Raw genomic sequence first — 13,338 nt, 5'->3', positions numbered from 1 at the left:
AGGCAACAAGCACTTCCATCCTTCCATATGGAATATATATATATATACAGGATATTTAATTGATTAAAGCATTTAATGTGTGTATTCATTCTGTGTGCGTGATAGGATGTTTTAACTTTTTGGTGTTTATTTATGTGTTTTTTGTTTGTGTGTGTGGGGGGGGGGGGGGGGCAGGATATTCGCCTGTAAGCCTGCGGTGAGGGATAAAAAAAACATTGATGTTTCAGCATCATAATAAACGCCCTCCTACTGGATGAAGTGAGCTTTGACTGGACAGTCCCGCCGAGGCCCCGCCCCCAGTGTCTCCATCTCTGTGCTTGAACGTCAGCAGCTTCCTGCATCTCTCTTCTTCCTCCCGACTCTGAACGTCGCAACGATCTCGTGAGTTTTATTTCTCCATCCAACTTTTTAAAAGAAGAGCTAGGAAGACTTTTCTCTTCATGTATTATTTATGTATTATTATTATTATCCAGCTATTATCTTAAGAAGATAAGTTATTTGCCTCAATAAATGACTTTAATAAAGGCTCAGTTGTGTTTGAACTCCCACTAAAAGTCCTTCAGAAGGCTTGGTAAGGACGCGAAAGTGACGTCATGCCCGTATCGTAGCGTAGATTACTACAGTATTAAACGCAAGCAAGTACCAAATACTGCCGGAAAGATCAGTAACAGTTACCGGAAACAGTCAAAGTGTGCGGTGAAGTTGGTGTAATAATAGGCGAATTCGACTTGGGCTGTGTTCGAAATGCCATACTAACGTACTGCCTACTACATACTCAACGTGTATGTAGGCCTACTGCATACTGCCTACTAAATGAACGTATGAGTATGCTGTTACCCTCAGACGGTTCACACCGAAGTATACACATCTCATACTACATTTTTTTGTTTTTTTTTTAACTTTATTGACATCACGTCCTCATCTACTCTCACGTAACCGAATCGATTATGTTAGCGGTTCTAGCTCCCGTTTTATATTAATTACTTATCAAAATATAAAGCATGATTATTATTACAGTTAATTTAATATTTCTAAATATTTTTTAAGTCAAATTACAACTGTCAAATGTTTTCTACAGTTTATTATATATGCGCGCTCTCACGCTTTCCCTGTCTTCTTCTTACCTGAGTAGCTTCTCCACTCGCCATCGATCGCGACTGTTAAGCAGCTTTTATCGATCATTAATCGTCCGTTCATAGATCGTATTATACCTCTTATACACCAGCAACCTTCACCACGGAGACGACGCAGGCAATCGGCACGTCGGAGGAGCTACATTATTCACATACATGGAATTTGGATTTCCCTCTGAAGTAAGTATGACTTATCTGGTTTAAATACGTTCCTTTATTATTTGATTATCAATAGATGTGCATATGCATGCATAAACAAATGTAGGCTACATGTAGGCTAATATAAGTGGTTTTAATAATATCATGTATGAGTTTGGTGTGATAAAAATAAACAAGTACAAGCAAGTGGGATATTAGTGAATAATTTATTAGACAAATAATCCATGTTATATATACAGGTTGCAATACGTGTATGATAAGAAGAAATAAGTAGTTTATCAACAAATGAATAGGAAAACATTCTGAATAAATGTAATATCTGATGTTTTCTGTTACAGGTTGGTGCCAGACGGCAGTACTGCAGGTCAATCCTCATGTTCCCTCGATGGGCCTCTACTTCGGGAAGGGGATTTAAGGAAGGACTTCTGTCTTTCAAGGCGTTCCATGGAGAACCTCGTCCACTGCTTACTAACAGAACAGATGGGTTCCATGTCCATAGTTTCACGGTGGTGATGGGGGTGACAGCGACGAAGTCAACGAGCCACTCCAGCAGTCCTGGGACATCCTCAGAGGCTCGTAGCTGCAGTGTCTGCTCCAAATGTCCGGATCCCTGTGTTGCAGGAACATGATTATTGTTTTATTTGTGTTTATCAGTAGTGCAGTTTATAAGTAATACCACACAGTAGAAGTTGTTACAGACAAATGTTTCCTGTTTAATGATTTACGATTATTAGGCTGTGTACAAATCTAAATAATAAATATCTGAATATATATATATGATTGTTGACTCATGTTTTAGGCCTGCAGGTCTATTTCCCTCCTGCTCTGGAGGAGAGACCCTGCTGCAGTGGTTGGCATCATGGCTGAGGAGATGGGGTGTAGTGGGGTAATAGCAGGTCTTTGCTCCATCACCTCATCCATGACAAACACTTCCAGTGTGCAGCAGTGACCTCTCCTCCCTCAGTGCTGACACCTTCAGTTCATACAAACAACACTTCTCATAATCATTGTATAGATCAACTATTCACCACTAGTCATATATTATAATATGTACTGTAATACTGTTCCACATGGGACCAACTTAATGGACTCATTTAACACATTGTAGATATTACCCAGCACTGACTTTGCCTGATTATTAATAAGAAAGACAACTTCATCTGGTTTCTTTTATGCTGTAGTGTTCAATACTTTAAACTGCTTCCAACTCACCTTGTAATTTCTGCTTCATGTTCTCCCACTTCTTCTTTGTCCATCTAGCTCCACCTTCCCTCCATCTAATGTTCTTCAATAAACATCCTATATGAAGAACAGCACGTAGAAAAGTGTTACAGTTCATTGATGATTTCTTGCTGTTCAACAGAACGTTTCAGGTAGACATCTCAGGAGAGCAGTACATCTCCCGTCTATATACGCTGGTGTTCAACCTTATATCATTGAGTAGCTAAATATGCAACAGTAGTAGTAAGCCCTGCATATGAGAATTATAACATTTAATACCACATTTTCTTAAGTGAAGCCTCTCAGAGCAGTATTCCTCCTGCCGGTGAACGTCTCCTCATCGTTCCCTCCACTGAATGAGGCGCCCGGTGTCTGCATCCCTCCCTTTAACGGACAACGGTGCACCGCGTTATTTACCACCGTTAGTAAATATATAACCACGGTTTAACATAAGCACTATATTATTAGTTAACGTCGGTAAAAACGGCACATTTGCCGATCCGCTTACGCTCGCTAACCTCTATGGTAAATTACCGTCAGTAGGCTAGCCGGCTGGCAGGACCTTCGATTCGTAACGTTAACGTACAATGCCAACAACAATAAAGTAACGTTCATTATCAATACGATTTAAAAGTCAGCTGGAAACATAAAAGTCATGTTACAGTATACTTACATGTGTACGCGGTTTGTGTCGGGCTGTCGCCAGAATCACCGCAATCGTCCGCCATTATCCAAAACTTTTCAGAAGTCAGACGAGCCGCAATGCATTTTGGGGAAGTTGAGTAGATTTAGCAAGGTCCACTGTATACTCAGAAATTCTTGCCAATGCAGTATACATCCGGGCATTTCTCGCGTACACAAATTCACATACTATTGTATCTGAACGCACTACGTACTCAAATTTACGTCACAATTGAGTACGAGTAGGACGTTAGTATGGCATTTCGAACACAGCCTTGATGTAGCCGCCTGCAGCGCGCTACCTAACGTGATGTATTGTGGGTTGAAAGCGATGCATGATGGCTAGAATTGTGTCCGACTTAGCAGCCGACTGCAAAGACGTCACAGGGTCGCGACCATATCACGTCACCCAAAACATCGCAGGAACAAGTTTTTAAGAGCCGCTTCTTGCAGCGCGGTCTAAGACGGCTGCAACCGGCTTGTCCACACCTCCGCTACAGCGGAATGGTTCTCATTGGTTAAAAGTTCAATGACGTGTGTTCAGGTCCGCACTCGGCGGCCACCTTGTGGTGAAATGATACTTTTTATTTTGGTCCCATTGATCTCATGGCTTGATCTAAAGTTCCGTGCATTGTGTTGTGAGTAGGCCTATTATATGTGAGGTCTGGTTAATACAAACATAGAATGATAATACAAATATACTGGAAAAAAATAATGCCTTCCACATGTTGCCTTGCGTGTGTGTGTGTGTATGTATGTATTTATGTATATATGTATGTGTGTGTGTGTGTGTGTGTGTGTGTAATATATATACATATATATATATATATATACACATATACATATATATATATATATATATATATAAAACATATCCTCTTTGGTTTGCTGCTGTGTTCTATCGCTTGAGCACTATAGTCACGTTGGCTTTGTTGTCCGACTTGACGGCGTTTGGCTGCCGTCTCTTTTAGAGCCCACCCCCTCAGACACCTGCAGCTCTCGTCGGCGTGGTAAGTCAAGTCAAGTCAAGACCATCCCGAACAAGCCTAATGAGACCGACGCTGTTCAGCGGGCGTGAGGCTGTTACTGTCTTCGTAAACACACAAATTATCAGTATACTTGTATACTTGTACACTTCATTAGTTCACTTGTTTGCTGTATTTTGTTTGAAAAAACAGAGTTTGTGGTGGAGCCTACTTTAACGAGACAGTGTGTAGGAATTACTCCCATCTAGTGGTGAAATAGCATTTTGCATTCAGATGAATAGTGCTCTCTAGTGCATCGCTTCGTTGTAACTCCGGTAGCCGTTATGAACCAAGAAGCTCTGACAACATGTCGTCCAACACCACTTGACCAGTATTCTTTCAGGTGATGAGGTTGATATTTCAAACAAACATGTGAGCCTGTAGAAGTCATTACTCCTCCAGCAAGATAGTCATTTATGTTGGTTTATTTCTGGTAGCCTTCTATTACGATGTCGTAGCCTTTAGCATCAGCTAACAACTAAACACACAAAGGAATGTGACTAAAGTGCTCATATTGCTCTACAACACTGACTGTAAAAGGTCAAAGGTCGTGTCCGGGACGTCCACCACGGGGGGATGAAAAGCTCAGTAGAAGTCGCTCTCGCTGATGTGATCTACTTTCATTCACGCTGGCTCTGAACAACATCACATTTAGATTCATGTCCCTCCTCGGAGGTTCTAGTCTTCAACATGGAGGAACGCCATGGAAGCCTCCGGAGGACTTACCGTCCAATGGAAACACAGAGAAGACATTATTTGTTTACGAGGAGGAATCAGATTACTGGCAAAGGTTATTATACACTTATGAGGACCTATTTATGAATGAAGATATTGATTTTAGATAATAAATTACTTAGAATGTTACACACTGTCCCTTTAAGGATACGGAGTACATATTAGTACACAACTCTGTATGTCCTAATATACATACTTGAATAATGAAGGTAAAGTTTGCTTTGTTTGTTACGAGTACATTAAACATGGAGTGAGTAACTTGCTTATATATAAGCAATATATCATAAATATATTCTTGTTGTAGAAATAGTATGTTCAGTTATTCTTCTGTCTTATTACAATTAATTATTTTTAAAAAATGCTTCCAGTGAAGTGTTACAGTAATCCTTTAGAAAAATATACAGGCATGTTAATGAACCCTGCATGGTGAAAAATGTGATTATATACATTAGGTCTCGTATTCGGGCGTAAAAAAAATTACTCACGAGCGCCCCCCCCCCTGGCCATGTGGTTTTCACATGGCCACGCCCCTCACACCGTAACTGCAATGTGTTGTGAAATTTAGCTCCATTTGCTCTCCAAAAACCCTAAAGGACCACCTACCACCAAACTAGATTTTCTGCTGTTTAGAATTTTTTGAAAAGCATATTGTTGACATGTCCTAAACTATAGACCAAGATGATCAAATGCTATTAAAAGACCCTGAATCCATAACCATCATGTAACTTGCAGCAACAGAACGACTTTGAACATATATACATACATTTATATCCAGCAAGGTTTTGGAATTGAAAATTGTCACGTTGTTTGTTGCTTGACTTATGTTGAAAAATCGATAAAGACAGTGTTAAAAATAATAATTGTATTTGTATAGCACCTTTTAAACAGAGTTTATAAAGTGCTTTGAAAAACAGGAGAATAAATGAAACAATAAATCAAATCACTACAACAAATACAATTTGTGAAAATGCAATAATTAATGAAAGCATTCTTAAAAAGAGGACATCACATAAAAGCCATTCTGATTAGTGTACATACCCATACAAACAACAACACTATTTCCTGGCCGGAAAAATAAAGGAATATACTGTGGAAATGAATAAATAGAGACAGTTTTCTTCATGCAGCCAAGAACGCTCTGTGACAACTTTAGAACTACAATTTCAAACGTTTTTAAAGAGAGAAAAAGTTCTGATCTGATGTGGAAAAAAAGTGTGGACACACACACAGCACAATGTGTGGCGTTCCTCAGGGAGGACGTTGATGAGGTGTGTGTCTGTGTGTCCATCCCAGCCACCATGACTCACGCCCATCCCTTCCTGAGTGCCGAGCAGAAGAAGGAGCTGGGTGATATCGCTCGGAGGATCGTGGCTCCTGGGAAAGGCATTCTGGCAGCCGATGAGTCCACAGGTAGGAAGACGCTGATCACTCTTCATGTACAGTACTCACATGAACACTCAAACTCAGCCAAGCATACATATACAGAGACAGCCCTCGACTGGTTGAAAGCCTGCTTTTGCAAGCAGCTTTTGCAGATAGCTGATCTGGAGTCAGAATATGTAATAATAGCTTTAGAAAACTTTTCAAATGCTTGTTTTCAGAATGGAGTCTGGGTTAATGGGTGCTAGGCTATGCTAACATTGTAGCTGCTCCATCAACACTCCAAATAAGGTAATCTAGACATAAATACGACAGAGACCTTGTTGTTTGGACCACAGACAGTCTCTGGTTTCTCCACATAGTCTGGTCTGGTCTCTGGACTAATGTGAGCTACTATCTAGACCTATGGGGGACCACAGACAGTCTCTGGTTTCTCCACATAGTCTGGTCTGGTCTCTGGACTAATGTGAGCTACTATCGTAGACCTCTGGGGGACCACAGACAGTCTCTGGTTTCTCCACATAGTCTGGTCTGGTCTCTGGACTAATGTGAGCTACTATGGTAGACCTCTGGGGGACCACAGACAGTCTCTTGTTTCTCCACATAGTCTGGTCTGGTCTCTGAAATAATGTGGGCTAATATCTAGACCTCTGGGGGACCGCAGACAGTCTCTGGTTTCTCCACATAGTCTGGTCTGGTCTCTGAAATAATGTGGGCTGCTATCTAGACCTCTGGGGGACCAGAGACACAGGAGGCAACATCCGGTTCCTCCATTTAGGATTCAGCAACGTCTGGACAACACGAGGAGAATCTCATTGCTGAGAAAGATTTAGAGTCACACAAGTTTCTACTTCAACTCAGAGTTGATATATTTGAACTAAATATGTTGGCTGATATGTTGGATGATACAGTATATTGGCCTCAAAAATTCAGCATCTCCCCTCACCTCCCTCTGTGACCTGACCTCCAGTTATACTCGTGGGCCAAAAAGTTGGTGCAATAAACATTGTGGATAAAATCATGTAAATACCAATGGAACTGTGAACGTCTCTCTGTACAATGACATCATTGTTTGAGGAGAGGTGTGATGTCATCATCGTGCTGTGTCTCCCTCAGGCAGCATGGCTAAACGCTTCCAGAGCATCAACGCTGAGAACACAGAGGAGAACCGCAGGCTCTACCGCCAGCTGCTCCTCACTGCAGACGACCGGGTCAACTCCTGCATCGGCGGAGTCATCTTCTTCCACGAGACGCTCTATCAGAAGACCGACGACGACAAGCTCTTCCCCCAGCTGGTCAAGGAGAAGGGCATGGTGGTGGGCATCAAGGTGGACAAGGGCGTGGTGCCCCTTGCTGGCACCAACGGGGAGACCACCACTCAAGGTTTGGAGGGGAAAATTGCTACTCATGATAAGATCATTATCACCATGTAACGACAGATTCACACAGAAACAAAGCTTTTACTACAGGCCGTACATACGCAGAGGACGTCGTCATGGTGACGTCACCCGTTGGTCGTGGACTACGGTTTTGAAGCTTCCACTTCAGCATTTTGCCCGTCGCCATCTTGGAATTTCTCCAACCAGAGAAGGAAGTGACCATATTTGGACTGTGGAGGAGCGACGGGTGGATCTGATGAACACATTTCCAAGATGGCGACTTCAAAACCGTGGTTCCCAAACCAACAGGTGACGTCACCATAACGACGTTCTCAGCACAAAGTTCTGTCGTTAGTCTGCTTGCATCACTCAAGCCGTCCCATCTGCTCGGCAGGTCTGGACGGACTCTACGAGCGCTGTGCTCAGTACAAGAAGGACGGCGCCGACTTTGCCAAGTGGCGATGTGTGTTGAAGATCACCTCCACCACGCCATCCACGCTGGCCATCATGGAGAACGCCAACGTGCTGGCCCGCTACGCCAGCATCTGCCAGATGGTGAGACTCTCCAACGGTTCCAGAAGCTGTTCTCTCAGTGCAGAGTTGGTACACAAGTCACAGCCCCTCCACAGGAGGAGCTATTGTCTCCATTGCCATGACATCGGTTGCCGTCTTCTCTCCCATCCAGCATGGCATCGTGCCCATCGTGGAGCCGGAGATTCTTCCAGACGGGGACCACGACCTGCAGCGGTGCCAGTATGTGACGGAGAAGGTGAGTGATGGTGGGGACAGAAGAGGCGACATTCAGCCGTTTCATACAATAGATGTTCGTGTGGAATTGACCAATCGTTAGTAGGATGGAGAATGCTGTTTTCAGCCTCCCAAACACAGAGATTTCATTGTTTTCCATCATGTAAACTGAATACCGGAAGCATGATCGTTAAAGGAATACTTCACCCATCTGCATGAAGCTTTGTGTCATTAGAAACCTGGTGTGTTTGAATGTCGTCATCATTCCCCTTAATTCCGAGATCTTCGAGTTTCTGAAAAAGATCCTCCGATGATGCAAATATCCTCATGTTTTCAACCCGCCTATAGGGGGCAGCACCCACTGAGACTACAGACATATTACAGACCAGTGGTGGGACCCACTGAGACTACAGACCTGTTACAGACCAGTGGTGGGACCCACTGAGGCTTGGGAGTGGCCTGCGGAGCTGTGCATTGTGGGAGTTGTTGTCTTCCATCCACATGCACCAAAAAGTCACCGTCTGTCTTTTCTCGGTCAAGAAGGCACCAAATTCTAAATGTATTTTTTCGACTACACATATGACCCACTTTAATACACATTCACATACACCCCTGAGGTTTGCCTTTTAAAGACAGATTGTAATTTGCAGCTTCAGCTGTAAGGTGTGGTTAACTCAGTAGCCTGCGTTTGAAACAACAACAGCTTCGTTATGGTTCAGCCCTGATGGCTGGGGCGGCACGTCGCCCTGAATCTGGTTCTGGTGAACGTGTGCCGGCTGGCCAGTGACGTGGTGCATGTTCTCACTGTGATCGTGTCTGAACCCGTCTGCTGCTGCAAACGTGTACGAGAGGCATTCAAACCGGTTGTGCTGCTGTTAACAGATGCAGCAGCCATGGATGGAGTCATCTCTCCTCCTGGCACTCAGACGTGGTGTCGGCCACATCGTTCATAGGAAACTGCTGAAGCACCAAGCATTTCCTGTTTGCATCACCAGCTGTTCCCGCCTCCACCCTTTGGCACTCCCGTCGCCTAGTAACCGGCTCCGGTTGACATGAAACAGCATAGAAGAGGTATCTAACTTTTATCTGATTAAAAGTAAGCCGGATGTCATATTTTATATCATGATGATGATTTTAGGTCAATTAAAATGACATTTTAAAAGTTTGACTTTCAGTGGATGTAACTAAGGTCGGATGAAGGTCAGTTGAAGGTCGGATGATCAGCCGCACTGCTCTAAATAGTGCAGATGCTCATAGTAACGTTAGCTTGTTGGTTAGTATCTTTTTAACCAAAATGGGACGTTCCTTTTTTACATTTGGATCGTTCCAGTGAGTTGAAACTCAACAAATTCACAAGTTTATTCTGCTGCATCTCCGGCTGCTGATCCACTCGTCACAGTGGCACGATGAATCCTGGGTAACGTTGTGGGCCGTGAAGGATCAGCTGGATCCTCTGAATCAGGAAAAGAAGGCCGAGTCTTTGAGACGGGACAGCCGAGTCTCAGCTGCTAGGGTGGATCAGGTCTTCAGCTGGGCCTCAGGAGGACGTGGCTGCTGAGATGACTGTACCAACGTGGTGGTTTCTTGTTTCTCACAGGTGTTGGCGGCGGTCTACAAGGCTCTGTCCGAACACCACGTCTACCTGGAGGGCACGCTGCTCAAACCCAACATGGTGACTGCTGGACACTCCTGCCCCAGAAAGTACAGCCCTCACGATGTCGCCATGGCGACTGTCACCGCCCTGCGCCGCGCTGTGCCCCCCGCGGTGCCAGGTGAGGTGGTCCTGGAGAATAACATCCTCAATGAGAGTGTACCTTGTTTCCACCTGACCTTCCTGCTGTGCGTTCCCCCCCACCCTCAGGTGTGACCTTCCTGTCAGGCGGTCAAAGTGAGGCGGATGCCACCGTCAACCTTAACGCCATCAACCAGTGTGCCCTCCACCGGCCCTGGGCCCTCACCTTCTCCTACGGACGGGCCCTGCAGGCCTCGGCTCTGAAGGCCTGGGGGGGCAAGAAGGAGAACGGCAAGGCCTGTCAGGAGGAGTACGTCAAGAGAGCTCTGGTGAGGAGGAGGAAGAAGAGGAACAGGAGGAAGAAGAGGGGGAGGGGAGAACCAGGTTTTGTTGGGGAAAGCCAATACACATACAGAAATAGATATGTATGTATTAAGTAGTGCATATTATCATTGAGTGTGTTTCTGTTTTGGAAGCCTCTCTGCCTCCCTGCTGCAGTACCACTCTCTACCTGAACTGTTACTGATTATTATTTTTTAATTATTCCAATTTGATTTTGCCATTGTAACGGTTCAGTTTAGAGATATTTATGTGTAGGAATATGTGGATAGAGTTTATGTGTGTATCATTTTCCTTGTCTGTTATTGCGGCTACACTACAGATTTGCCTTTAATCTGCTGAAAAACATGACGTCATGGAAATACAAATCCTTTATGTTTTATACGTTCTATAAATAACAGGAAAAAGACATCCAATGTCTGACTGTGTGTTTGTCCACAGAATAACAGCAAGGCAGCTGTTGGGAAGTACCAGTCCTCCGGAGAGCAGGGGGCCGCTCAGGAGTCTCTGTTCGTGGCGGACCACGCCTACTGAAGTCAACCAGCGGGCTGCATCACTTCCTCCCTATTCCTCCCAGTCACCCCACCCCTCCCCACCACATGCTCACTGCCACATACACACACACACACACTCCAAGCTTTCAACACAATTCCAGTAGTGATCACAGCATTAGGAGTTTTGATAAAATGACTACAATACCCAGAAGCCCAGTAGAAAGTTTGAAAGTTTGACGTTGCACTTCTGTGTGGGGCCCGACCATGATCTCCAGGCTCACCAACCTCCTCCCATGTTGAGCCCGGCATGACTCAGCATTTCTGCAGACACTTCATAGCCCTTTGACGTTAAAGTCGCGTGAGTCTGCAACCTTGTACGGTGAAACAGGACATCATGTTTTAATTTGGTCTTTGAAAAGATGAGCTTACCACCTTCTCTAGCTCTGATTGGTTGATGGATGGGTGCTGTCGTGATCTTATTGGTTGAAATTAGTTGGTATTAGCTGATGATAGCAAGTGTCATTTTGTTTTCCAGGAACAAAACGATTTGGGATTTTGATCTAAAAATACCAATAAGTTGATTTATTTTTGGCAAATAGTTTTTGGCAAAGTTAAATAGGTGAACAATATGAGCGTAAAAAAAAAGAGAAACGGAGGACTGGCTCAGAAACATTAACGATTTAACATGATGCCTCAGAAACATGATGATTATTAAACTCCTGCTTCATTCATCAACCAGTTCTTTGAAATCTGCTTAGTGATGCTGTTTTGATAAAAAAAAAAAAACATTACATAGTACATTGGTTATTATTTCTACTCTGTGGGGAGGAGGGATCAGACTAAGGTTAAACGCTACGACTGATAACGTCATGCTTTGGTGATGTGTTGTTAGTTAGTTAGCGAGGTCATGAGTCTGGAAGATAGATCCATAAAGGGGGAGGAGCCTGATTGCTTTGGCTGGGGTTTTCCTTTTTCTCCTCCATAGGATGCAATGAATCCAATAAAGCCAACACACTGCAAGGAGACTGGGATTGGGTCCTGCTGTCACTTTACTTTGTTTGTGCACTTAAAGCCCACAGAGAGAGAGAGAGAGAGAGAGAGAGAGAGAGAGAGTCCTCTGCAGGGTCGAGGTTGGAATTTCCAACATCGTCTCCGTTCATGTGCCTTCGTTATTCAGCTGCCGGAGGGAGACTCTGCAGAAGACGGTATAATGATTATTAATTATTATAGTGTTATTATTATAGAGTACACACTGGAGAAAGATTCAAAATAAACGATTCCACCACTAACGATGTCCTGAGTTTGTTTTAGCAGTGTGCATTTCTCATTATCACAATAATACATCTTTAATTATATTGCCGATGGAACAGCAGTGTTGCATATTAGCTTACATTAGTAACAATACGTCATCGCACACATGGTGGTGGCAAAGAAACGCAATATTTTCAGAAATCCAAGAATGCAAGAAACGTACAGAGGCAGAGGAGGAAGAGTTGGTGTGAGAGGTGATGGACGAGGAGGAAGGGGAGAAGGACCAAGAACAACCATGTCCTTGTTCATGGAATGACAATGAGGGAAGCAGGACAAAGAATCCAACCCAATTTGAGCAGATTATCTGTGGCCAGTATCATAAAGACATTAAAGGGATACTTCACCATTTGCAATAAGATTTGTATTGGTATAAACCCGGTAGTGTGTTTGATGGTCGTGCATCATTCCCTCATTTCCCAGAGACGGAGATCTCTGTGTTTCTATTCTGAAAAAGAGCCTCCGATGATGCAAATATGCTCATGTTGTATCATCAGAGGCTCTTTGGTTAGAGGAGGTGAGACTACAACACTAGTTCTTCATGTCTTCAACCTGCCTATAGGGGGCAGTACCCACTGAGACTACAGACCTGTTACAGACCAGTGGTGGGATCCACTGAGACTATAGACCTGTTACAGAGCAGTGGTGGGACCCACTGAGACTACAGACCTGTTACAGAGCAGTGGTGGGACCCACTGAGACTGCTAACCTATTACTGACCAGTGGTGGGACCTCACTTCAGACTCGGGGTGTGAGCGGAACTGGACCGGTCCTTTTAGAATAAAAATGCTGTTCTACACTCACTCACACTCACATGCAGATCCAGAGTTCAAGTGTTTACTAGAAATATGTCCAGACGTCACTTGTCAGTAAAGTTTCAGTCATGTTCCCTGTGTTGTTCTCTTACGTTACTGACTTTGAGACGTCGATGTGTGAGTGCAAACCGGTGGGAGAACAGTGGCTGGCTCTGAACTTTTTGCACCTAGCTTTTTTCAGCTGCGTCTC

General features: G+C 44.0%; 1 protein-coding gene and 1 long non-coding RNA gene across 2 annotated transcripts; one reads left to right on the top strand and one right to left on the bottom strand.

The window, feature by feature from the left end:
- The first annotated feature begins 346 nt into the window (after window positions 1–346).
- LOC311030476 (fructose-bisphosphate aldolase A-like) lies at window positions 347–12,314 on the top strand. The gene is made up of 8 exons (XM_084036244.1): window positions 347–381; window positions 6,248–6,364; window positions 7,451–7,717; window positions 8,108–8,268; window positions 8,399–8,482; window positions 10,058–10,232; window positions 10,322–10,521; window positions 10,973–12,314. The coding sequence occupies exons 2-8, from the start codon at window positions 6,253–6,255 to the stop codon at window positions 11,063–11,065; spliced, it is 1,092 nt and encodes a 363-aa protein (XP_083892370.1). The 5' UTR covers window positions 347–381; window positions 6,248–6,252; the 3' UTR covers window positions 11,066–12,314.
- On the bottom strand, window positions 2,511–6,250 carry LOC311030487. Its single transcript, XR_014598992.1, has 2 exons — window positions 6,179–6,250; window positions 2,511–6,145 (listed from the first exon to the last, which is right to left on the bottom strand). It is a non-coding gene; the product is annotated as an uncharacterized lncRNA (long non-coding RNA).
- Window positions 12,315–13,338: the final 1,024 nt, after the last annotated feature.

This window comes from Eutrigla gurnardus (assembly GCF_963514095.1).
Source record: "Eutrigla gurnardus genome assembly, chromosome: 20".
Lineage (NCBI taxonomy): Eukaryota > Metazoa > Chordata > Actinopteri > Perciformes > Triglidae > Eutrigla > Eutrigla gurnardus.
Note: the sequence above shows the minus strand (reverse complement) of the source record. Positions and strands in the feature narration are given on the sequence as shown.

Bases quoted from the DNA above. Each gene is read 5' to 3' on its own strand.
- LOC311030476 (XM_084036244.1), top strand. From the start codon at position 6,253: ATGACTCACGCCCATCCCTTCCTGAGTGCCGAGCAGAAGAAGGAGCTG. The intron at 8,269-8,398 runs GTGAGACTCTCC...TCTCCCATCCAG, and splicing joins ACGCCAGCATCTGCCAGATG to CATGGCATCGTGCCCATCGT. The intron at 8,483-10,057 runs GTGAGTGATGGT...TGTTTCTCACAG, and splicing joins GCCAGTATGTGACGGAGAAG to GTGTTGGCGGCGGTCTACAA.